Source organism: Artemia sp. Qi Xiang Cuo, chromosome 8 (assembly GCF_049724085.1).
Source record: "Artemia sp. Qi Xiang Cuo chromosome 8, ASM4972408v1, whole genome shotgun sequence".
NCBI classification, from domain to species: Eukaryota; Metazoa; Arthropoda; class Branchiopoda; order Anostraca; family Artemiidae; genus Artemia; species Artemia sp. Qi Xiang Cuo.
Window position 1 is genome coordinate 79190621 of NC_142801.1, and position 27250 is coordinate 79217870.

General features: G+C 34.3%; 1 protein-coding gene across 9 annotated transcripts in view; it reads left to right on the forward strand.

The window, feature by feature from the left end:
- LOC148949830 (uncharacterized) overlaps window positions 1-27250 on the forward strand; it is a 120304-nt gene that overhangs the window by 25221 nt on the left and 67833 nt on the right. For 8 of the 9 annotated variants that reach the window (XM_089093791.1, XM_089093790.1, XM_089093793.1 and 5 more), the window contains exon 5: window positions 1406-1576. In XM_089093791.1, the coding sequence (XP_088949917.1) occupies window positions 1406-1576 (171 nt within the window). Of the gene's footprint in view, window positions 1-1405; window positions 1577-7860; window positions 7923-27250 lie in introns of those variants that run through there. The other variant, XM_089093798.1, reaches the window with a different exon arrangement.

Sequence of the window (27250 nt, forward strand, 5' to 3'; positions counted from 1 at the left end):
TTCTGCTGTGCTGTGAGATTGTTAGATAGGAATAATGTTCAGAATAATCATTCTGATTTTTTAGATTCATCTAAAAGATAGTTTTGAAAAGTCTTTTAAAGAAAAATTAAGAGCCATATAAAATATATGATGAGCGGAAATAATGATCGACAGTAATGCAAACTTGAAACGAATATAAACCATTATCAATGAATAAGTGGAGCCCGGAACAACCAAAATTTTAAATGAATAATTACACAAAAAAACCAAGATAACAGGCAATAATAACAATATCAATACAAATATAACATTACAATGAAATAAAAATAACAATAATATCAAACAGGAATTATTTGAGGTAGCAAGGGGAGTTGATATACCAACAAACCAGAACCATTCTGAGTATGTTCTGCTCTAATTACTGCGCAATCAGATGCTTTTTATTTTTTAATCCTGTTCTACAATTCTCATACTGGAGGCTGCCAACGTCATAGCTTCCTGGAAAGTAGTTAGGCTTCCTAAGTTATGTTTAGGGTTAATCCTAGACCCAACTAGATTGTTATCTTTGCTTTTAACATCAATAACAGCACTTCTATATTCCTTAGTATTGATCCTGTCAGTATTTGGCTTCAAATATAATAATGAATAAGGGTAGCTGTCTTACCATCATGTAAATTCAATGTTAAATTATGGGCCATTTTATGGCCAGATATTGTATTGGTTGTAACTAGATTGTAATGCTTACTAAATTGCAGCAGTCTATAACCATTATAATTTTCTTTGCCTTCAAAAAATTTACGTATGCTAGGATACCTTTCTGTTTGCAGGGAGTACCACCATTATTGTTTTGTTTTCTTACGACAAATTCATCCATCCCAAGGTACAATCTATCCCTATTTCTACCAACCTGGGTGGTAAAATCTTTTAATAAAATTACAATATTTCTACCTAGGACAAAATTCAGCTGTGGGTAAAATTTCGTTTGAGTCACCACTACTACGACTGATACCTTTAACTTTTTACTCATAAAATGGGCAACTAGAATTCTATTATTATATGCTTCTCTAATTAAACATTACTTAGCAGCATCCGTATTCAAGGCCTACTCCAGGCCTATTCACCCCATCCTTCCTCCCTGAGTAAATAAATTGTATTTCCCCTAACTTTATATTTCCTTACCCTGGGATATGAGTTTCTGAAATTCCCCTCAAGTCCAGTCTTAAGTGTCTAAACTCGTCTGTCAAAATGTCGCCACGACACTTGTTGTTTGTTTGTTGTTTTTCGATTTTGTTTTTTACTGTTAAGTTTTCTTTTCTACTTTTGGAAGTACCATATAATGATTGTTTTTTGTTCTTTATAATTTGTAAGACTAGAAGGGTTACATTTTTGAGAGTTTTAATATTGATTTACTTTCAATTTTCTTTAGAAGTTGAAGAAACATTCCCAAATTTTAGTGAAGATATTATTGGATGGAATTATGCTATTTTATCACCCAAACATGAAGATGTTCCTTTGGTGGTTTCTTCTGGCGTATCTGAACAGCTTAATTGTAATTTCAAGCCTTCTGAGCCTGAATCAAATTTTCGTGATCATGAAAGTGAGTTTTCTGATATTTTTTGTTCTTATTATTCAGTCCAGAACACATATGACTTGCTCCAAAAACGAACTAGAAAATACTTAAAATGTCTGATATCCATTCTAAGTGTATATCGCGAGGATACCATATTGGGCATTTTCCTGGCAGAGAAGTGTATGATTAGGGCGCCAAGGGTATCAAACTGAAAACATTTTATCCCTCGCTCCATCTTAGGTTTATCCATTCCTTAAAACAGTGATTCTTTACAATTATTATAGTGGTTATTAAAAGGCTGATCAGGGAAAAACATATTTTTCCCTGTCTAATTAAACAGTGGTAATTAAAATGTTAAGATCATTTTGATCATGTAAATTCTCTCCTTAATTGCCACATTAAATCGTGGAGAAAAATGCCAAAAATTGACTTTTTTACATTGAAAGCAGAAAAAAAAGACACTTGTACCGCCCATTCTACGCGTATCAATTGAGTTAGGTGTTTCAATAATCATTGGGGCGGTACAACTCTTTTAATTAGGAAAAGTGATGTTTTTGGCGTCATTGCTGTCATTGGTGCTTTACTGAAAACCAATTTTATGACAAATATTTTCTTTTGTACTTATCTCTGAAAATAAACATTAAAATTATATTAACATTTTAAACTGATGAGCTTTTAGTAATTATTATCGTTATGCATCAAATATTCAGTTTAATTTATTAGCACTTTTTAAAGTTGTCAAAGACCAATATAGTTTCCCTAAAAACAAGTGTTTGGCCTCCTTTCCTAACTGTAAATAAAAACCGAAAGCCTTCTACGTCATTGGCACTTAACTGAAAACGGATTATATTGCAAATACTTTGTTTTCCAGTTCTTACAGCATTGAAAATAAAAATACAATTACAGCGAAATAAATTCTGGATCTGATGGATCTTACAACAATTAATATCATTATACATCATATATTCAATTTGATGTTGTTAATACTTTCCAGGACGGTTTAAGACTCAAATAATTTTCAGTAAAGTGCCAGTGACGCAGTTGGTTTTGGACTTATACAGTGAAAGAAGGAGGTCATACCCAAACTCTTGTTTGTGGTTATTTTTATTTGTTTCAAGCTTGATTTGCATATTCAATTTAAGTTTCACTCGTTTTAAGATTTATTTATTAATTTACATTAATATATATTGTATGTTTGTTTGCATTGATTTTTTATTTAATTTCTGTTCGTTTTAAGTTTCATTTTTACTTCAATAGAAAAATATTTTTTTCATATTAAGCTTGATCTTCATATTCAGTCTAAGCATTACTCGCTTTAAGATCTATTTATTCATTTATATTATTAGTTGTTGTATGTTTTTGCTATGATTGTTTATTTAATTTCTGTTCGTTTTGGGTTTCATTTATTCTTAAATAGTAATTTTTGGTCGTTTTGAGTTTGAATTTTAAAAGGTATTTTTATATCCTGATCATAAGTTTAAAATTTACTTCAATTTTATTTTAAAAAATTAATTTTTTGAAAAGTTTTTTTAAACTTATTTGTGTTCGTTTTCGATTGCAAAAAGTTTAAAGTTTTAAAAAATTTCTTATTTAAGAATCAAACTTAAAAAAAAAAAAAATCAAATATTCATCAAAGTATCAGAACTGATATCAAAGTAAGAATATAAAAGTGAAATAATGGGTTTTTGTCAACCTCGGAGTCTTTATTATCTGATATTTGAACTATTGTTAACAAAATTCCTATCTCCAAATTTTTATCGGATGGGTTTGGGGAAAAAGGGCGTGGGGGAACTAGATTAAGCTTCAGTCTCTTTTGACTCTTTAAAAGTGAACTAGAACTTTGTATTTTCAATCAAATGCGCCCTCTCTGAAGTTTATACGAGTATCCCTTCTATAAAAAACAAATAAATCCCCAGACTATAACTTACAACGCCTGTCCCTGGTCGCTGGGAGGTTGTGTCGACTCTGGAGTTTTAATATATGATATCTGAACTATTCTTCACAAAATGGTTTCCTCGAATTTTATCGGATTGGTTTTTCCATACAATAGACCCATACATGTGGAGGGCGGGAGGGGCTAGTTGCGCTTTAATCTTTTTTCAATTTGAGAAAATAAGCAAAAACTTTTAATTTCCATTTTAATGAACCCTCTCTGAAGTTTATACGAGCTTACCGTCCATAAGAACCATATTTGCCCCCAGAGCAAAACTTCCAACGCCTTTCCCGGCCCTGGGGGGGGGGGTGTCGACACATGAGTTTTTTGTATCTGACCTTTGAACTATTTTTAACGAAATGACGATACGTAAAGCATTTTTGTTATATGATCTTTGAACTGTTTTTAACAAAATGGCTACTTCAAGCTATTTATCAGATGTATTTGGGGGAAAAGGGCTTGGGGGGCCAGTTGCCCTCTGATCACTTTTGACTTAAAAAGGGCTGGATTTCAATATCCAATTTTCAGTATCCAATCAAATGAGCCCTCTCTGAAGTTTATACGAGCATCCCTTTCATACAAACAATATATGTCCCAGGGCATAACATACAACGCCTGCCCCTAGTCCCAGGGGGGTTGTGACGACACATGAGTTTTTGTTATCTGACTTTGGAAAATTTTTTAATTTAATGCCTATCTCCAAATTTTTATTGGATACATTTGGGGAAAAGGGGCATGGGGGGCTAGTTGCCCTCGAATATCTTTTAAATGGAAAAACCTTAACTAGAACTTTCAACTTCCAATCAAATGAACCATCTCTTAATTTTTTACGAGCATCTCTTCAATAAGAACCATATATTCCCCCAGGGTATAACTATCAACCCCCGCCATCGGGCCCTGAGAGGGCTGTGTTTACCACGGAGTTTTCGTTATATGGTCTTTGAACCATTTAAAATAAGATATCTCAAAGTTCTTATCTGATGGGTTTGAGGAAAAAAGGGTGTGGAGGTGAGGGGGTGCTAGGTGCCCTCCAATCTCTTTTGACTCTTAAAAAGTGAACTTGAACTTTCAATTTCCAATCAAATGATACCTCTTTGAAGTTAATACGAGCATCCCTTCCATAAGACCCATATATGCTCCCAGGGCATAACTTACAACGCCTACCCTTGGGCCCTGGTGGGTTGTGTCAACACCGGGATTTTTGTTACATAGTCTTTGAACTATTTTTAAAAAAATAGCTATCTTAAAATTTTTATTAGATGCATTTGGGAAAATAGGGTTTAGTGGGGGGGGGGAGCTGGTGACCCTCCAATATCTTTTGACGCTTAAAAAGTGAACTAGAAATTTCAATTTCCAATCAAATGAGCCCTCTCTGAAGTTTATACGACAATTTTGTCTATACAAAACCTTATATGCCCCCAGGGCATAACTTACAACCCTTGCCCTGAGGGCTGTGGGGGAGTTGTCATCCTCAAAGACCTAATTTCCAGAACTTAAAACTACGTTTAATAAAATTGCTCGTGAGAGGGGGGTTAGTTGCCCTCAAATCACTTTCGACTATTATAAAGGGACTAGCCCTTTGAATGTCTAATCGAATGAGCCTTTTTGAAATTTCTACGACACCGCCTTCTATAAAAACCTTATATGCCCCCAGTGTATAACATAAAACCCTTGCCTTGAGGGTTATGGGGGAGTGTCCTCCTCAAAAAAATATTTTCTATTTGAAAATCAACTACGCTGAACAAAATGGCTAATTCAAAATTTTGATTGGATGTGTTTGGAGGAAAGATGGGCGTGGGGGGGGGGGGCTAGGTGCCCTCCAATCACTTTTGACTATTAAAAAGGGCATTAGCCCTTTGAATTTTCAATCAAATGAGCTTTTTTTGAAGTTTCTATGACAACGCCTTCTATAAAAACCATATATGCCCCCAGGGAATAACTTAAAACCCTTGCCCTGAGGGTTGTGGGGGATTGTCCTCCTCAAAAACATATTTTCTATCGGAAAATCAACTGCGCTGAACAAAATGGATATCTCAAAATTTTGTTTGGATGTGTTTGTGGAAATGATGGGCGTGGGGGTGGGGGGCTAGTTGCCCTCCAATAACTTTCGACTATTAAAAAGGGCACTAGTCCTTCGAATTTCCAATCGAATGAGCCTGTTTTGAAGTTTCTATGACAACACCTTCTATAAAAACCTTATATGCCCCAAAGGTATTACTTACCATTCTTGCCTTGAAGGTAGTGGTGCTGTATCCTTCTGTAAAACGTGATTCCTCTCTGGAAATCAAATACGCTGAAATAAGTCGACCCCTTAAAATTCTGATTGAATGTGTTTAGGGGAATGATGGGTGGGGGGGCTAGTTGCCCTCCAATCACTTTCGACTATTAAAAAGGGCACTAGCCCTTTGAATTTCTATTTGAAGGCTAATTCAAAATTTTGATTTGATGTGTTTGGGGGAATGATGGGCGCAGGGGGGGGGGGCTATTTTCCCTCCATTCACTTTCGACTATTAAAAAGGGCACTATCCCTTTGAAATTCCAATTGAATGAGCCTTTTTTGAATTTTATACGACAACGCCTTCTTTAAAAACCTTATATGCCCCCTGGGCATAACTTAAAACCCTTGCCCTTAGGGTTGTGGGGGAGTGTCCTCCTCAAAAACATATTTTCTATCTGGAAATCAACTATGCTGAATAAAATGGCTATCTCAAAATTTTGATTTGATGTGTTTGGGGAAACGATGGGCGTGGGGAGGGGCTAGTTGCCCTCCAATCACTTTCGACTATTAAAAAGGGCACTAGCCCTTTGAATTTCCAATTGAATAACCCTGTTTTGAAGTTTCTACGACAACGCCTTCTGTAAAAACCTTATATGACACCCAGGGCATAACTTAAAACCCTTGCCCTGAGGGTAGTGGGGGAGTGTACTCCTCAAAAATATGTATTCTATCTGGAAATAAACTACTCTGAACAAAATGTCTATCTCAAAATTTTGATTGGATGTGTTTGGGGGAATGATTGGCGTGGGGGGGGGCTAGTTGCCCTCCAATCATATTCGACTATTAAAAAGTGCACTAGAACTCTCGATTTCCAATTGAATGAGCCCCCTTTGAAGTTTCTACGACGACTCCTTCCTTTTGAAGTGCCTCTGGGGAAAAAAAATAAAAAAAAAACATTGGAGCCGTATGGCCTTTACTATAGGTAACGCTACAACGTTGCCTCTGATTTCAACTTAATATTCTCTTCTGTTCCTGGGATATTACATCTATGCTATTCTGAGAACCTAAATCAACTTCTTTTGACTAAATCCACTTCTTTTGATTTAGCTCAGTTGTAGAAGCAGTAGTAGTTGTTAAAGTCCCGGAAGTTTCAGCTTAATGCCGCAAACCATTGATGACAGGCCTGCATTCCTGCGTAATATCTTTAGCTTTACCTTGGATGTCACGTGGACGCCCCTTTTGCGATCTGGATTAGCCCAAAACCTGTAAACTCAGTTCAATAGAAGTAGCAGTGTTAATAGTTATATCCCTGAAAGTTTCAATTTAAGACCGTATGATGCTGCTGAAATATTGCTGATGCGCTCTTTGGTCATTCTGCATGTACATACTGTTTCTTTGTTCTTTTCTTTATTTCTCAAAACTTTGACCCTCATACCCACATGGGCGCCCATAAGGGGCCCCCCCGGGCAGAATTACGTTGCCTTACATTTTGTTTTGAGATTTCTATTATATAGCATTGGAAGTACCGATTAGACCAGTTAAATTACACATATGCTTCCCGAAAGATCTTCAAAAGCTGGAAAGTGTTTAAATAGGTTTTGGGGGTCCCAAATAAAAGCCCTGTAAGTTTGCGGCAAATTCTGACTTCTGCTAAAGTTTTTAGGGTCAAAAACGCGCGAAATGTTCGTTTTTTTTATTTTTTCCGTTTTAGTTTTTAATCTTCATTTTAAATATATATATTCCCGTTTAAATTTACACAAATGGGGTTGCGTGGCGTTAAGAGCTTTTACTATTCCTGCATTTTTGGGGATTTCCCCAAAATCTCTATGGCTCCCCGAAAAAAATTTGGTTCCCCGAATCCCCGAAAGTCACCCAATCACATTACCACCCCCAGTAATTTATCACTAGTGACTATCCATCCCTAGCGAATATTACTTTACTTGCCATACATTTCACTACCTTAATCTTTTGCTCGTTAATTTTGGTCTGTTGTGTTACTATGCATAAAAATGGTAGACGGTTCTTCATATGTTGACAAAAGTATGCTCTTCCTGAAATGAGATTAAACCATTTCGAATGCAGTATTCTTAATGCTGTACGATTCTACAGCATTCGTGGTCAAGGTTAGTGAAAAATTTTATTTGAAGTTGGATTTTTCAGTTGGATTTTGGGTTCTGAAATTGAACATCTAGAGAAGGAGAATTCTTTTGAAAGCTGAATCGTAAGTAAAAATTTTTTTTTTTTGCTACTTTGGTTTTGGACATACTGTATTAATGTTTAATACCTAATGATTGAACGCAATCTTTACAATCCAAGAACACGAAGGTTAATGACGGTGCCGTTGAAAGTGTTGATTTAGGGAGCTTTTTGGAAAAGCCAGGTATTTCTGATTGTAAAAAATACGAATTGCTGACAAACCCAAATGTAAACTGTTATTCTCATGATTTCAAGAAAGATGTTTCCATTATTGATAAAAAAAACCCGTCAATTTAAGGAAAGCTGGTGGTATGCTTATCCATGGTTAGTGTATTCGACTTCACTAAAAGGCGGGCTTTGGAAATATTGTGTGTTATTTAAGCCAGCCTTGAAGAGAGGCTATTTCGGTTCTTTTGTGATAAAAGGTCACAAGGACTTCAAACATTTTCATGAAGACGCACGGGATCATGCCAAATCCTGATGCCACTATGAAGCTGTAATTGATGCTAATAACTTCTGTGATTCAATGACGATGAAGAAAAAAACATCAAAGAACAACTGGATTCTGCTATATCTGATCTTATACAGATAAACCGAAGCAAACTTACATCAGTTTTAAAAGCAATTATATTTTTTGGTACTCACGACATTTCTCTCCGTGGAAAACATTCAAATGGAGGAAACTTTGAAGACCTACGCCGTTTTCGCATTGAAGCAGGAGATCAAGTCCTTAAAGACCACATAACGACACATTCAGGAAAAGCTAAATATACACCTCATAGAGTCCAAAATGAGCTGATAAATATTTGTGGGACTATACTACAAGATACAATAGTCAAAACAGTAAATGATAGCCAAACATTCTCTTTGCTAGCAGACGAGACTGCTGATATTATTGGGAAAGAGCAGATGTCAATAAGGGTACGTTACATAAAAACGGATTCAAACGCTGGATGGGTGATCACAAAAGAATTTATGGGGTTTGCCGAACTTGAAAAATTAGATGCAGAAAGTATTGCTGATGCAATTTTGCATTTCACAGACAAGATGGGACCTAACATGACAAAGCTAATTGGTTTAGGATTTGATGGATGTTCAAAGATGGCCGGGAAAGATACTGGAGTTCAACGAAGAATCCGGGAAAAATATCCAAAAGCTGTGTTTTTTTACTTTGCCTCTCGTAGATTAAATTTAGTAGTCAATGACCACAATGTTGTACCAGGAATTAGAAACACAATAGGCGCAATAAAAAAAAGTGATCGGATTCTTCAGGGAGAGCACTCTTAGAAGGAAAAAGACCCCAAAAATTTGGGGTCTTTTGGGATATACTGGAAATTGAAATCAAAACACCTAGGACAACCGCAAGACAAACTCATCGCTCAAACATCTCTACGACTAATCCAATAGATTACTATAGGTTAGTTGTTTTTATTCCTTATTTGGACTCGTTAATTTTGTCATTTGAATCGAGGTTCAATGGTGAGGAAGTGAAGCTCATAGATCTCTTCTCTGACACTACATTTTTCTTTTCAATTATGAGAGCCCTTGTTAACTATCTAATCATCCCACCAACAACATGTACTGTAGAGAGATCCTTTAGCGCCCTGAGGCGAGTTAAAACATGGCTGAGGAGCACTATGAGTGAATAACGCTTATCAAGTTTGAGCTTATCAAGTATTCATAGGTGTAGAGTACAAGAGCTCAATTTGGAAGAGCTGGCTATAGACAAGTTTTCCAAACAGAACCGAAATCTACAATTTTTTTTTCTGAAAAGTTATAATCTTGTGATGTAAAGATCATGTGTAAGTTTCTTTTCATGAGTTAATTCAGTTTTTTTAAGATTTGGTTAATCCAAATCTTAAATCCGTTTTTTTATTTTTATTTTTAATGATTAAAAATTCATGATTATGTTGCGAACCCCAGTTTCACTCTTTTCACTTTTTAGTGGTTCATTTCATTTCACTCATGTAGTTCACAACAGATAAGGTCGCTAAGAGGAAAAATGTGATTTTTAGCAGAACCCACCATTGTTGGCAAAATTTTCTGCCACCATTGTGTTTTTTGTTTCTGTTTTTGTTGGTTTTGAAAGCAAGGCCAATATCAAAATTACATTTCGCATTTTAAAAGGGAAAATCGTGTGTTTGTACAACAAGGTGCTCTCTAAAAAAATTAATGAAGAATATACGGATACTCAAGGGTATAAAGTAATTATCAAAGCCCCCCCTAAAATTCAGTCTATGGGTGTCCATGCATACCCATAGCCGTTTTCAAGAACGACGATAAAACACATCTCCTTTTCGAAATAACAAAATCTTGTATAAATTATAGCCCATGGCCAGAAGGTTCTGGTGGGGTATCTCGCACTCTTAAAAAACGATACTCGAAATTTCTTCTGTACAAAGTGGTGAGGGAAAAAAAGCAAATACTAAAAATGCACAGAACCTGAAAACTCAGAGTGCTACTGTGCTGCTTATTATTATCAATTCTCGTGACTAACGTATAATAAAAACAAATTTCATTAAATTTGTTTAGTAAGCTTTACTGCTGAATTTGTTTATGTCAATTTGAGTTAAATATTGTTTTAAAAGTTGAAGATGCTTCACCAAGCCACAATGAGGAGGTTTTGGGCGATCTAAATTTTCGTTTGTTTCCTAAACGTGAAGATGGTCCTTTGGGTAATTTTTCTGGCTTTTCGGGACCTCTTAAACTTCAACCTCACACCAAATGCATAAATATATAGATACATAATAAATAAATTCATAGAATCAAATGCATTAGAGTTTAAATTATTTGAAGAAAAAAAACTAGCACTGACAAGTGGACAAAACTTTAAATTTTAGACTAATCTGAAGACGGAATTTTTCTCTTGTCTCATTTCATTGTTCTAAATGCTAAACTGGCTTTTATGTCAAGAAGGAACGTTTCAAATCGTCCTTTTGAAAGAGTTTTGGTGAAGATTAGCTGTGTTTCTGATCGCCGTTTTATTGCCGTTTTTGCCTAAAATTTGTTTTTGATGGCCGGCACGTTCACCGTTGTGCTTTTTTGCGTTTTTGCTCGAGTAAAACTCAGAATGGCGACCGGTGATGTCAAAGGCCTACGGCGAAAAGCAGTAGAACGTCGAACTTTGATTACGAGGACGTTGGAAGTTCAACTTGGATAGAGTTTAGACAATAAAATCGATAAGCATGAGCTAGAAGTCTTACACTATGAAAATAGCTAGTTTCAAGTAAAAGTTGACGGTTTGAAGATACTTTTCAGCCTGGAAAGTATAGGGTACTAGAAAAAAAGGATTGGCCCTTGACTTGTAGGGAGAGTTAAGGGTAGCTAGTTGACTAGCCTGTAGGCTGATTTTAAACATAAACTGTTGTATAAAATGACTTAAGTTTCTGCTCAAAAAGGGAAGTAGGACATTGCATGATTAACCTAATAATAGAGTAAGTATGCAAACGTATTAACTTTGCAGACAATTAAATTTAAATGCATCGGTTTAAATTTGATTTATTATAAATATCTTCATCAGTTTTAGGGGTTTACTTTCTGAGCTAACGTCACTATCACTTGTTGAAATATTACTCCTGACCTTCAGCTGAATTATTATGGTAAGATTTTAGACTATGCTGGTTTGAATTTTAGATGATTGTCTGTTTACTATCTTGGAAAGTAGTTGAGCTTGCTTAATAAAATTTTAGGTTTAGATTTATCGGGATACCCCTCCATCTTGAACTTTGAAAATACTTTTGGAGGATATTTCTTATGAATAATACCCCTTTTCGTATTTCCCTTGAAAAAACAACAATTTCCCCCCCCCCTTCTATTTACCCCACAATTTTACTAACTTCTTTAGCTGTCATCTTCGGGTAATTTTAGTTGTTGACTGCAATTTGAAAAACCATGCTACTCTAGCCATCCGTTCTTAATTCCTGTTTTTACTGAAGAACGCCAAACGGCCTCATAAACGTCCACCGTGGAGTAAAAACGAAAATTAACCACTTGAACGTCCAACGCTATCAGTTAAACTGTTTTACTGAACAGTGACCAAAAACGCAGCTATTGATTCTTTTTTTTGTAAACCAATGCTTGAATTCGTTTATTATCATCTGATTTTACAATGAAAGATTATGATTTTGAAAAAAGCACAAACTGGTCTCTACTATCTACCAAAAGTTCTTACTATATTTTGTAATATACTTCTAATATACATTTTCTTAAATAGTATATTTCATAGAAAATATTCATACTGTGTGGATGTCAACTATTCCCTCGTCATGAAAGTAGCTTTCAGAATTTAGCAATAAAGAAAGGATTAGTATGTAGGATGTCTTATGCTTTTTTGACTTTGCTACAATTGCATGGCTACATTTTGGCTACCCCTGTGTAATAATATATTTTTTTTCGAATCAATCCGCTTATCATCTCTGCACTTTCAACAATTAACAGATTTCTTATATTCAATCACTGCAGTCTGACATCAATCCGCTTATCATCTTGCACTTTCAACAATTAACATATTTCTTATGTTCAATCACTGCAGTCGGACATCAATCCGTATATCATCTTTGCACTTTCAACAATTAACAGATTTCTTATATTTAATCACTGCAGTCTGACATCAATCCGCTTATCATCTTTGCACTTTCAACAATTAACAGATTTCTTATATTCAATCACTTTAGTCTGACATCAATCTGCTTATCATCTTTGCTCTTTCAACAGTTAATATATTTTTTATATTCAATCACTGCAGTCTGATATCAATCCGCATATCATCTTTGCTCTTTCAACAATTAACAGATTTCTTATATTCAATCACTGCCGTCTGACATCAATCCGCTTATCATCTTTGCACTTTCAACAATTAACAGATTTCTTATATTCAATCACTGCAGTCTGACATCAATCCGCTTATCATATTTGCACTTTCAACAATTAAGAGATTTCTTATATTTAATGACTGCAGTCTGACATCAATCCGCTTATCATCTTTGCACTTTCAACAATTAACAGATTTCTTATATTCAATCACTGCAGTTTGATATCAATCCGCTTATCATCTTTGCACTTTCAACAATTAACAGATTTCTTATATTCAATCACTGCCGTCCGACATCAATCCGCTTATCATCTTTGCACTTTCAACAATTAACAGATTTCTTATATTCAATCACTGCAGTCTGACATCAATCCGCTTATCATCTTGCACTTTCAACAATTAACAGATTTCTTATATTCAATCACTGCAGTCTGTCATCAATCCGCTTATCATCTTTACACTTTCAACAATTAACAGATTTCTTATATTCAATCACTGCAGTCTGACATCAATCTGCTTATCATCTTTGCACTTTCAACAGTTAATATATTTTTTATATTCAATCACTGCAGTCTGACATCAATCCGCTTATCATCTTTGCATTTTCAACAATTCACAGATTTCTTATATTCAATCACTGCAGTCTGACATCAATCCGCTTATCATCTTTGCACTTTCAACAGTTAATAGATTTTTTTTATTCAATCACTGCAGTCTGACATCAATCCGCATATCATCTTTGCACTTTCAACAATTAACAGATTTCTTATATTCAATCACTGCAGTCTGACATCAATCCGCTTATCATCTTTGCTCTTTCAACAATTAACAGATTTCTTATATTCAATCACTGCAGTCCGACATCAATCCGCTTATCATCTTTGCACTTTCAACAATTAACAGATGTCTTATATTCAATCACTGCCGTCTGACATCAATCCGCTTCTCATCTTGCACTTTCAACAATTAACAGATTTCTTATATTCAATCACTGCAGTCTGACATCAATCCGCTTATCATCTTTGCACTTTCAACAATTAAGAGATTTCTTATATTCAATCACTGCAGTCTGACATCAATCCGCTTATCATCTTTGCACTTTCAACAATTAACAGATTTCTTATATTCAATCACTGCAGTCTGACATCATTCCGCTTATCATCTTGCACTTTCAACAATTAACAGATTTCTTATACTTAATCACTGCAGTCTGACACCAATCCGCTTATCATCTTTGCACTTTCAACAATTAACAGATTTCTTATATTCAATCACTGCAGTCTGACATCAATCCGCTTATCATCTTTGCACTTTCAACAATTAACGGATTTCTTATATTCAATCACTGCAGTCTGACATCAATCCGCTTATCATCTTGCACTTTCAACAATTAAAAGATTTCTTATATTCAATCACTGCAGTCTGACATCAATCCGCTTATTATCTTTGCACTTTCAACAATTAAGAAATTTCTTATATTCAATCACTGCAGTCTGACATCAATCCGCTTATCATCTTTGCACTTTCAACAATTAACAGATTTCTTATATTCAATCACTGCAGTCTGACATCAATCCGCTTATCATCTTTGCACTTTCAACAATTAACAGATTTCTTATATTCAATCACTGCAGTCTGACATCAATCCGCTTATCATCTTTGCACTTTCAACAATTAACAGATTTCTTATATTCAATTAAATAAAAAAAACAAGTTTTTTAAACTGAAAGTAAGGAGCGACATTAAAACTTAAAACGAACAGAAATTATTTCGTATATGAAAGGGGCTGTCCCCTCCTCAACACCTCGCGCGTTAATAGAAAGTATTTTTTTGTTTTAAAAAATTAATTTTTTATAAATAGTAAAAATAAACAGTAACGAGCGATGGGTTGAGGTGGGGAAAGCCCCTTTCATATATGGAATAATTTATGTTCGTTTTAAGTTTTAATGTCGCTCCTTACTTTCAGTTTAAAAAACTTGTTTTTTTATTTAATTTTGATCGTTTTTTAGTTAATGCAGCTTTTATTTGCATAACAATTTTACTTTTCTTTTGCTAAATGGATGTCTTTACAAATTAACTTACGTAACTAACTTCTATATTCGTATATTTTTCTTCTGGCAAAAAATACAAAGTTGCAGATTTTTGCAGATATGAGCTTGAAACCTATGTAATAGGGTTTTCTGATACGCTGAATCTGACGGTGTGATTTTCATTAAAATTCTTTCACTTGTAGGGGATGTTTCCCCCTCTTTAAAAAATCGAGTAAATTTTCTCAGGCTCGTAGCCTTTGATGAGTAATACTAAACGTAATAAAATTTACATATTTAGAATCAACATTATAAACACATTCTTTTGATACATTTATTGACATAAAAATTCTGTTTTTAAAAGTTTCGATTACTATTGAACCGTATCGCTTGTTTTTTTAATTTTTTTTTTTTATATAGTATATGTTATTACGTATATGAGGGGGTTCTGCCCGTAGTCAATAACACGGTCTTTACGTTAAAATTTAAAAAAAAATTTGATTAACGAACCCCTGAATCACAAAGGCCGTTTAATTAGAATAGATAGGTCTTTTGAAAGCACTAAAAAAAAACTTTAGCGTAAAGCGCGAGTTATTGACTTGGGGGAGAACCCCCTCACATACGTTATAATTTCTGTTCGTTTTAAGTTCTAATATTCCTTCTTACATTTCAGTTGAAATGTAATTATTCCGTATATGAAAGGGGCTGTCCCCTCCTCAACGCTTTGCTCTTTACGCTTAAGTTTTTTATTGTTTTTAAAAATAAAGTTGTGAGACAGATTCAAACTTAAGCGTAAAGAGCGCGGCGTTGCGGAGGGGACAGCCCCAAACCCCTGAATCACAAAGGCCGTTTAATTCGAATAGATAGCTCTTTTGAAAGCACTAAAAAAAAAAACTGTAGCGTAAAGAGCGAGGCATTGACTTGGGAGAGAACCCCCTCACATACGTTATAATTTCTGTTGGTTTTAATTTCTAATATTCCTTCTTACATTTCAGTTGAAATGTAATTATTCCGTATATGAAAGGGGCTGTCCCCACCTCAACGCCTCGCTTTTTACGCTAAAGTGTTTTATTGTTTTAAATAATAAAGTCGTGAGACAGAGTCAAACTTTAGCGTAAAGAGCGAGGCGTTGAGGCGGGGACAGCCCCGTTCATATACGGAATAATTTCTGTTCGTTTTAAGTTTTAATGTCGCTCCTTACTTTCAGTTTAAAAAAGTTGTTTTTTTTTATTTAATTTATGATCGTTTTTTAGTTAATTCAGCTTTTATTTTTATAAAAATTTTACTTTTATTTTGCTAAATGGATGTCTTTACAAATTAAATTACGTAACAAACTTCTATATTCGTATATTTTTCTTCTGGCAAAAAATACAAAGTTGCAGATTTTTGCAGATATGAGCTTGAAACCTATGTAATAGGGTTTTCTGATACGCTGAATCAGATACGCTGATACGCTGAAAATCTGACTGTGTGATTTTCATTAAAATTCTTTCACTTGTAGGGGATGTTTCCCCCCTCTTTAAAAAATCGAGTAAATTTCCTCAGGCTCGTAACCTTTGATGAGTAATACTAAACTTAATAAAATTTATATATTTAGAATCAGCATGATAAACCCATTCTTTTGATACATTTGTTGACATCAAAAGTCCGATTTTAAAAGTTTTGATTACTATTGAGCCGTATCGCTTGTTTTTTCATTGTTTTTTTTTTATTACGTCTATGTTATTAATTATATGAGGGGTTTGTGTCCGTAGTCAATAACAAGCTAATAAAGATAAAAAATAAAAAAAATTTTATTAAAAAAACCCAGAAACAAAAAGGCCGTTTATTTATAATAGATAGCTCTTTTGAAATCACTAAAAAAAAACTGTCGCGTACCGAGCATGGTTTTGACTTGGGGGAGAACCCCCTCACATACGTTATAATTTCTGTTCGTTTTAAGTTCTAATATTCCTTCTTACATTTCAGTTGAAAAAACTTGTTTTTTTTAATTTAATTTCTGATCGTTTTTTAAATAATGCTTGGAAATCCGGCGCCCCCTTCATAGAAATGTCCCTTACCCCAAAGAAACATCCTCCACAGAAATATTCTCCAGAGTAACCCCCTCCTCTAGCCCCCCCCTCCAGAAAAAATCCTTCCTGAAAATGGTTGTATACTTTCCAATAACCAATAAATAATGCTGGCAAGTCCGGCGCCCCCTTCATGGCAATTTCCCTTCCCCCATGAAAACTTCCTTCATGAACAGATCCTCCAACATAACCACTGACCCAGCCATCCCCACCCCTAACCCCAAAAAAAACACCTGCAAAAATCAGTATAAATACCAAAAAACCAAACAAAAAGTTAACAATGGGTAAATTTAATAACTTTTAGCCCTCCCTCTGGGAACTTCGGGAGATTAAGTCACCCTAAAAGACATATTTATCGTATTTTCGACCATGATGAACAAAATGGCTATCTCAAAATTTTGATCGGGTGACTTTGGGAAAAAAATAAGCGTGGGAGGGGGCCGAGTTGCCCTCCATTTTTTTTGGTCACTTAAAAATGGCACTAGAACTTTTAATTTCCGTTCCAATGAGCCCTCCCACGATATTCTAGGACCACTGGGTCGATACGATCACCCCTGAGAAAAAAAAAAAACAAAAAAACAAACAAATAAACACGCATCCGTGATCCTTCTTCTGGCAAAAAATGGAAAATTCAAAATTTTTTTAGATCTGAGCTTGAAAACTCAACAGTAGGTTTCTATGATAAGATTAATATGATGGTTTGATTTTCATTAAGGTCCTATAACTTTTAGGGGGTCTTTCCCCCTTTTTTTGAAAATCAGCCAAATTTTCTCAGGCGCTTAACTTTTGATGGGTTGCACTAAACTGATGAAAGTTATATATTTGAAATCAGCATTGAAATCTGATTCTTTTGATATATCTATTGATATCAAAAACCCGTTTTCTAGAGTTTCGGTTACCATTGAGCCGGGTCGCTCCTTACTTACAGTTCGTTACCACGAACTGTTTGATCACTGCAGTCTGACATCAATCCGCTTATCATCTTGCACTTTCAACAATTAACAGATTTCTTATATTCCATCACTGCAGTGTGACATCAATCCGCTTATCATCTTTGCACTTTCAACAATTAACAGATTTCTTATATTCAATCACTGCAGTCTGACATCAATTCGCTTATCATCTTCGCACTTTCAACAATTAACAGATTTCTTATATTCCATCACTGCAGTCTGACATCAATCCGCTTATCATCTTTGCACTTTCAAAAATTAACAGATTTCTTATATTCAATCACTGCAGTCTGACATCATTCCGCTTATCATCTTGCACTTTCAACAATTAACAGATTTCTTATACTTAATCACTGCAGTCTGACATCAATCCGCTTATCATCTTTGCACTTTCAACAATTAACAGATTTCTTATATTCAATCACTGCAGTCTGACATCAATCCGCTTATCATCTTTGCACTTTCAAAAATTAACGGATTTCTTATATTCAATCACTGCAGTCTGACATCAATCCGCTTATCATCTTTGCACTTTCAACAATTAACAGATTTCGTATATTCGATCACTGCAGCCTGACATCAATCCGCTTATTATCTTGCACTTTCAACAATTAACAGATTTCTTATATTCAATGACTGCAGTCTGACATCAATCCGCTTGTCATCTTTGCACTTTCAAGAATTAGCAGATTTCTTGTATTCAATCACTGCAGTCTGACATCAATCCGCTTTTCATCTTTGCACTTTCAATAATTAACAGATTTCTTATATTCAATCACTGCAGTCTGGCATCAATCCGCTTATCATCTTGCACTTTCAACAATTAACAGATTTCTTATATTCAATCACTGCAGTCTGACATCAATCCGCTTATCATCTTTGCACTTTCAACAATTAACAGATTTCTTATATTCAATCACTGCAGTCTGACATAAATCCGCTTATTATCTTTGCACTTTCAACAATTAACAGATTTCTTATATTCAATCACTACAGTCTGACATCAATCCGCTTATCATCTTTGCACTTTCAAAAATTAACAGATTTCTTATATTCAATCACTGCAGTCTGACATCAATCCGCTTATCATCTTTGCACTTTCAACAATTAACAGATTTCTTATATTCAATCTAAGATAAGAAGATAAGAAGAACACTTCTACTTGCAATCAACTAAGCTTTACGTTAAAAGTGTGCTTAATGGTTTAAGGGTATGTCTTTCTTTGCCGGTATTTTAAACAAAACAATGAGAGACAAATTAAAAAAAAGTGACCTGAAAAATATAGCCCATTCCTAACATAATTCTATTTAAAAAGAGCTAGTACTAAATCTGAAATTCCTTTATTACTTAATTTTCTTTTAATTTTTGCATTGTAATTAGCTTTTAGAACAGGTATTTCTTTAAAGCAGAAGTTTCATATGGTGTACAGAAACTCCCTGGAATCCAAATAAAACTGATAAAAGTAATTTATTTTTGAGAATAATAACAAAATCAACAATGCATGTCATAATTCGCCGATTAACAATTAGAACAAGTGATTGTTAGGGCTCATTTATCGATATTCTAATTTTACGCTATTTTCACATCTTGTTTTGGTTTTCACAAGTGGAAAAAACCGCTTCCGATATCAAGACTGTAGAAAGCAGTTGGAACAAAGAAAATGCGATCAGCAGTCAGAACACGTAAATTTTAAAGCTTGCAAATTATTGGAAGCAGTTGAAACCAGATTAAATCATATATAGAAATAACATCCGAGTGGCAGTAAGGACACGTGATTTTCAAATGTTGCAAATTATTGGAAGCATTTGGAACCTGATTATATCATATATAGAAATAACAACCGATCAGCAGTAAAGACCCGTGATTTTTAAAGCTTACAAATTATTGGAAGCAGTTGGAACCTGATTATATCATGTATAGAAATCACAACCGATCAGCAGTAAGAACACGTGATTTTTAAAGCTTGCAAATTATTGGAAGCAGTTGGGACCTGATTATATCATATATAGAAATAACAACCAATCAGCAGTAAGGACACGTGATTTTTAAAGCTTGCAAATTATTGGAAGCAGTTGGGACCTGATTATATCATATATAGAAATAAAAACCTATCAGCAGTAAGGACACGTAATTTTTAAAGCTTGCAAATTATTGGAAGCAGTTGGAATCCGACTATATCATGTATAGAAATAACACCCAATAAAGGACACGTGATTTTTAAAGCTTGCAAATTATTGGAAGCAGTTGGGACCTGATTATATCATATATAGAAATAAAAACCAATCAGCAGTAAGGACACGTGATTTTCAAATCTTGCAAATTATTGGAAGCACTTGGAACCTGATTATATCACTTATAGAAATAACAACCGATCAGCAGTGAAGACATGTGATTTTTAAAGCTTGCAAATTATTGGAAGCAGTTGGAACCTGATTATATCATGTATAGAAATCACACCCAATCAGCAGTAAGACACGTAATTTTTAAAGCTTCCAATTATTGGAAGCAGTTGGAATCTGATTATATCATGTATAGAAATAACAACCGATCAGCAGTAAGGGCACGTGATTTTTAAAGCTTGCAAATTATTGGAAGCAGTTGGGACCTGATTATATCATATATAGAAATAACAACCAATCAGCAGTAAGGACACGTGATTTTTAAAGCTTGCAAATTATTGGAAGCAGTTGGGACCTGATTATATCATATATAGAAATAAAAACCAATCAGCAGTAAGGACACGTGATTTTCAAATCTTGCAAATTATTGGAAGCACTTGGAACCTGATTATATCACTTATATAAATAACAACCGATCAGCAGTGAAGACATGTGATTTTTAAAGCTTGCAAATTATTGGAAGCAGTTGGAACCTGATTATATCATGTATAGAAATCACAACCAATCAGCAGTAAGACACGTAATTTTTAAAGCTTCCAATTATTGGAAGCAGTTGGAATCTGATTATATCATGTATAGAAATAACAACCGATCAGCAGTAAGGGCAAGTGATTTTTAAAGCTTGCAAATTATTGGAAGCAGTTGGGACCTGATTATATCATATATAGAAATAACGATCGATCAGCAGTAAGGACACGTGATTTTTAAAGCTTGCAAATTATTGAAAGCAGTTGGAACCTGATTATATCATATATAGAACAACCGATCAGCAGTAGGGAGACACGTAATTTTCAAAGCTAATAAAAACGAGGATACACTTGGAACTTAACCATACTATATATTGAAACAATAACCAATCAAGCAATCAGCAGCTAAAGAAGGTGATTTTTAAAAGCTATTAAGCCGTTGGAAGCAGTTGGAACTTGATTATATTATATATACAAACAAAAAGCGATCATCCAACCAGCAGTCAGAATACGTAATTTTAAAGTTCAGAAATCATTAGAAGCAATTGGAACTTTAGACCATCATGCATATAAAATTGCATAATGTATATTATATTATCATGTATATTATACATCCTATTACATAGCCTACATGATACCATCATGTATATAATAACATCCCTCCTATATGTCCCATTATCTTGTGTCGACGCTGCAAGTCTTTGGCTTGCAATGATAGTACTAATAGGATTAGCCGTCTTACCATCATGTGAGTTTCATCTTAGCTTATGGGCAATCTTAAGACCAAATACTCTGGACGAAATGGCAGAAGATTTCTCAGTAGTAATCTCTAAGTTTCGAAGGTTGAGTTTTAACGGTTTGAAGATTTGGTTGTTGATGAGAAAAGGAGGAACTCAGAAATCTGTTCAATTAATTTATTACAACCAGTTCAAAGAGTAGATATTTAAGTTAGAAGGTTTTGGAGAAATTAGACATTAAATCTATTGCAAAAAGTTTTATTCACCTGCCAAAACAAATTTGAAATGAATAAATTACGTTTTATTTACATGGAATAGCTTTAGTTCTTCATTGAGTATTCTTCAGCGTGCAAAAATCACTATTCTGAAGCAAGTTTTTATTGTAAATTACAAACTAGCAGGCTTTTTCTTAGAATGGATTGTAAGATGGTATTTCACATTCGACTTAAATGAAATCCAATTCTCGCAATTTCATGTATCCTTTGGTATAGTTGCTTTTGTCTTGCAATATTTTTTCTAAGATATCCATTACTTTACCAGAAATCTCATAATTTAAAGGATGTATAAGGCGTTCTTCAAATGCTTTATTAAGTCTAAAAAGTACATTTGGCTATATGAAGGTGGTTCAAAATCACCTTCAGAATTTGTGATGGATGTGCCTCTTAACTGATTTGGTGATAAATTTGTGACACTACTTTGAAGCAGAAAACATTATGAGTATTGATGGTTCGATCATCGCTTACATTAAATGAAGCTAAAGCAACATATAATTACAATTTTCGGATTTGTTTGTGGAACTCTAGAGAGCAAGTGCCGTTCTATAAAAGGCCAAACCATTACATCGGGATAATGTGGAGGTGGCAATGCAGTTCGACCAGGCAACCAGCAACGTCCAAATAAGTCTCCTTTGCTGGCTGCTCTTTCCTTGGGAAAAGGAGGACTTAACATTGAATGCATAAAAACCTGTAGGGTCACAATAAATTTTGATTAACAAAATTTGTTGTTCTACTGGATCTTTATTTCTTTGTTCTTCATTTTTATTTGTTCTGATCCTCGTTGTGGCATGTCTTGTAAACGCATATTTTTCTTGTGCTTCACTTTCGTTTTTGACCCCTTGTAATTCTTGCTGCCGCTTATCTTTTAACCCCATATTTCTGTGTTCTTCATTTTAGTTTATTATTACTTTAGAACTTTTTTTCAATACCCCTCACCATAGCTACTCAAATTGGTCTTGTCACATTTGACGGTCTAGGTTGTTCACTTTTACACGCGAATTTCAATTTCTCAGACCTTCCTCTTTATCTTGTCTTATCTGATGGTTCAGTTTGTTTATTTTAATCAATTGTCAATTTACAGCAACTGAGCAATTGACCACCTCCATGCCTTCTCAAAACCAGAACATAATTTGCACTTTACTGAAAACAAAATACATTTTAGATGTTTTCACTTTTTTACTTTACCAAATAAAAAATTATTGAAACTGTAAGGAACAAATATCAGTATATTTATATTAAACTGACAAACCATGTCCATTTACTTTTTTCTATTAAGTGCAAATTATTTTCTGATCTTGAGGAGGCATGGGGGTTGCCATCGCTACTCATGTTAATTTTTATTCGTTTTGAGTTTGACTAGGTTATTTATTGTAATTTCTCTTCGTTTTGAGTTTCAATTATGTATAATGGATCTTATTACTTTTATTTTTGAAAAAATTATTTTGCGGAAAAGTTTTTTAAATAAATTCCGTTCTTTTTTTATTGACATAGTCTTTTTCCCTGAAAGATAATGATATATTATATCTCTTCGTTTTTTTCTGTAAGAATCCATAGTTTAGCTTGCTAATTGTATGTTGGAAAACTTTTCAAACAATTTTTAATCCTGACACAAATAGTAGGCTACTGTTCAATTTAATTTTGTACCTCCTCAAGTCGACCTGAAAAATAAAACTCAGTGTCATTCCTATAACATTATATCTATGTTCTTTGACCAGTTGGACAAAATGACACTTTTTAGATTTATTTAAATTGTAATAGCAGAAGTATTAATATTAGTAGCCCAGAAAGTTTCAACTATATATGCCCAGTCGCATTCGATATAATACTGAGGTCTCTTATTGGTAACCATATACACAATGCCTTTTCATTTGGTTTTTAAGCATAATGGGCAAATTGCATACTTGTGGGGGTGACATAACCAATATCCCAAAGATTTTCGTTTACGGTAGACCCTCTAGGGCTAAACAAAAACAGGTCATCTGCGGTTTGGATTGAAGGATGTCGCAAAAAAAAAGATCTAAGGGAAATAGAAACTACCTTGGAGGGTGTAAAGAGGGATACTTCGAATAGATTGGGATGAAGGAGGAGCATGCGTAGCTGTGTTGGCCTCAGACGGCTTGGTGCTGGGGTAAGTTTTTTAGTATTAGTAGCAGCATTTCGATCCCTGGGTCCTGTATTACCAAGTTGAGGATTGGTGCTCTGTCATTTTATGGCCTAAGATAGGTGCATAGAACAAGAAACAGAGACAAAATACATTTAATAGCAAACGAAAATGTGACTTACTTAAAACTAAAGAATAATACAGTAATTATTGTACTGTAGAGCTTACATATTCCGAAAAATTATGTTTTAACAAGGAACGTGTTAAGTAGAAAGGAACAATAGAAATCAGGACAAAATTTCTCACTTCAATTGAAATTACTGATTTGCCACCATATTACTTTGAAACTAAAAAATTAAGGATGATTATGTCAATTTAGGTGTTTCAGAGGGCATAGGCATTACAGCACATGGTTTTGAATGAATCCAAAAAGCTATAGTAAAGGGATTGAAAAAAGCCCGTGGTAATGATGCACGTAAATAAAGCGTAAGCGAGATCTGCGGCTAGAAGACATTTGAATACCAGTATCATAACAAATACATCGAATCGTAAATAAAGAGAAGCAACAGTGAGAATCACAAGACTTCCAGAGGAAAAAAAATCACGAAAAACAGATGATTCTTTGATGCATTAACAGGAACGAGGAATTGACTTCACGACTTTTTTAACTCAACTGATATTGCTTATTTGACACCTCATGACTTAAAACAAAAGAATAACGAATATATATACTTCATTTAAACAAGCAAATGTGCATTTATTAAAACATCTTTTTGTTAAAATTATATGCTTTTTTAATACGCTATATGCTTTTTTTAAGAGACAATAAGAATTATTATGTACAAGCCTGCCACGTAGCATGGCTACACGGCATGCTTGTATTTTTCCAATCGACTAATAACTTCAAACGACATAACCGCTTTATATAGGCCTCAATATTGCACCCCCTCGTTTAAGGAGGACAAGGGTCTAGGGTGGGATTTAGTTTTTCTTATCGGCTAAAACATACACGGGTCAGACACTTAGAGTTCTTATTACGAGACTTTGTCTTGCAAATCAGAGATTGTTTATTTAACAAAAAATCTATAATAAAAACAGCTTCAACATAGCAACTTACAAACAACATAACTTTTTGAACTAAAATCAAGTTGCCCTGAAGCAATGGATAATTGGAGAAAAAGCCAAGACAGATAGTCTGAGGGAGAGGCAAAGCTGGCATAAGCCATTTTCAGGATTGTATAAAACAACAAAGGCCACGAAGAAAAAAAAAACAGAAAGAAATGCAATCCCTTACCTCAAGGGTCCCCAAAACCAGAAATTAGACAAGAAAGTAGCGCCTTGTTTCAGATCATTAGAGCCCAGTAGAACTTATATAAATCATGCTCTAGCAAACATACAAACCTAATTGGGAGATACTAACTCCAGCAGAATCTATACAAAAACTTTTAACTAGAAATTCTTTTTAAGGCACCCAAAGTATCGTAGATTCGCGAAGACTAGGAACGTGGTTCTGGTCATATCGAAACCATTGAGAGGGTTAAAGTCAGACTGCAGTGATTGAATATAAGAAATCTGTTTAATTGTTGAAAGTGCAAAGATGATAAGCGGATTGATGTCAGACTGCAGTGATTGAATATAAGAAATCTTTTAATTGTTGAAAGTGCAAGATCTTAAGCGGATTGATGTCAGACTGCGGTGATCGAATATAAGAAATCTGTTAATTGTTGAAAGTGCAAAGATGATAAGCGAATTGATGTCAGATTGCAGTGATTGAACATAAGAAATCTGTTAATTGTTGAAAGTGCAAAGATGATAAGCGGATTGATGTCAGACTGTAGTGATTGAATATAAGAAATCTGTTAATTGTTGAAAGTGCAAGATGATAAGCGGATTGATGTCAGACTGCAGTGATTGAATATAAGAAATCTGTTAATTGTTGAAAGTGCAAGATGATAAGCGGATTGATGTCAGACTGCGGTGATTGAATATAGAAATTTGTTAATTGTTAAAAGTGCAGAGATGATAAGCGAATTGATGTCAGACTGCAGTGATTGAATATAAGAAATCTGTTAATTGTTGAAAGTGCAAAGATGATAAGCGGATTGATGTCAGACTGCAGTGATTGAATATAAGAGATCTGTTAATTGTTGAAAGTGCAAAGATGATAAGCGGATTGATGTCAGACTGCAGTGATTGAATATAAGAAATCTGTTAATTGTTGAAAGTGCAAAGATGATAAGCGGATTGATGTCAGACTGCAGTGATTGAATGTTAGAAATCTGTTAATTGTTGCAAGTGCAAAGATGATATGCGGATTGATGTCAGACTCTAGTGATTGAATATAAAAAATGTTTTAACTGTTGAAAGTGCAAAGATGATAAGCGGATTGATGTCAGACTGCAGTGATTGAATTTAAGAAATCTGTTAATTGTTGAAAGTGCAAAGATGATCACTGCAGTCTGACATCAATCCGCTTATCATCTTTCACTTTCAACAATTAAGAGATTTCTTACATTCAATCACTGCAGTCTGACATTAATCCGCTTATCATCTTTGCACTTTCAACAATTAACAGATTTCTTATATTCAAACACTGCAGCCTGACATCAATCCGCTTATTATCTTGCACTTTCAACAATTAACAGATTTCTTATATTCAATGACTGCAGTCTGACATCAATCCGCTTGTCATCTTTGCACTTTCAAGAATTAGCAGATTTCTTGTATTCAATCACTGCAGTCTGACATCAATCCGCTTTTCATCTTTGCACTTTCAATAATTAACAGATTTCTTATATTCAATCACTGCAGTCTGGCATCAATCCGCTTATCATCTTGCACTTTCAACAATTAACAGATTTCTTATACTCAAAAACTGCAGTCTGACATCAATCCGCTTATCATCTTTGCACTTTCAACAATTAACAGATTTCTTATATTCAATCACTGCAGTCTGACATCAATCCGCTTATCATCTTTGCACTTTAAACAATTAACGGATTTCTTATATTCAATCACTGCAGTCTGACATCAATCCGCTTATCATCTTGCACTTTCAACAATTAACAGATTCTTATATTCAGTCACTGCAGTCTGACATCAATCCGCTTATCATCTTTTCACTTTCAACAATTAACAGATTTCTTATATTCAATCACTGCAGTCTGACATCAATCCGCTTATCATCTTGCACTTTCAACAATTAACAGATTTCTTATATTCAATCACTGCAGTCTGACATCAATTCGCTTATCATCTCTGCACTTTTAACAATTAACAAATTTCTATATTCAATCACCGCAGTCTGACATCAATCCGCTTATCATCTTGCACTTTCAACAATTAACAGATTTCTTATATTCAATCACTGCAGTCTGACATCAATCCGCTTATCATCTTTGCACTTTCAACAATTAACGGATTTCTTATATTCAATCACTACAGTCTGAAATCGATCTGCTTATCATCTTTGCACTTTCAACAATTGACAGATCTCTTATATTAAATCATTGCAGT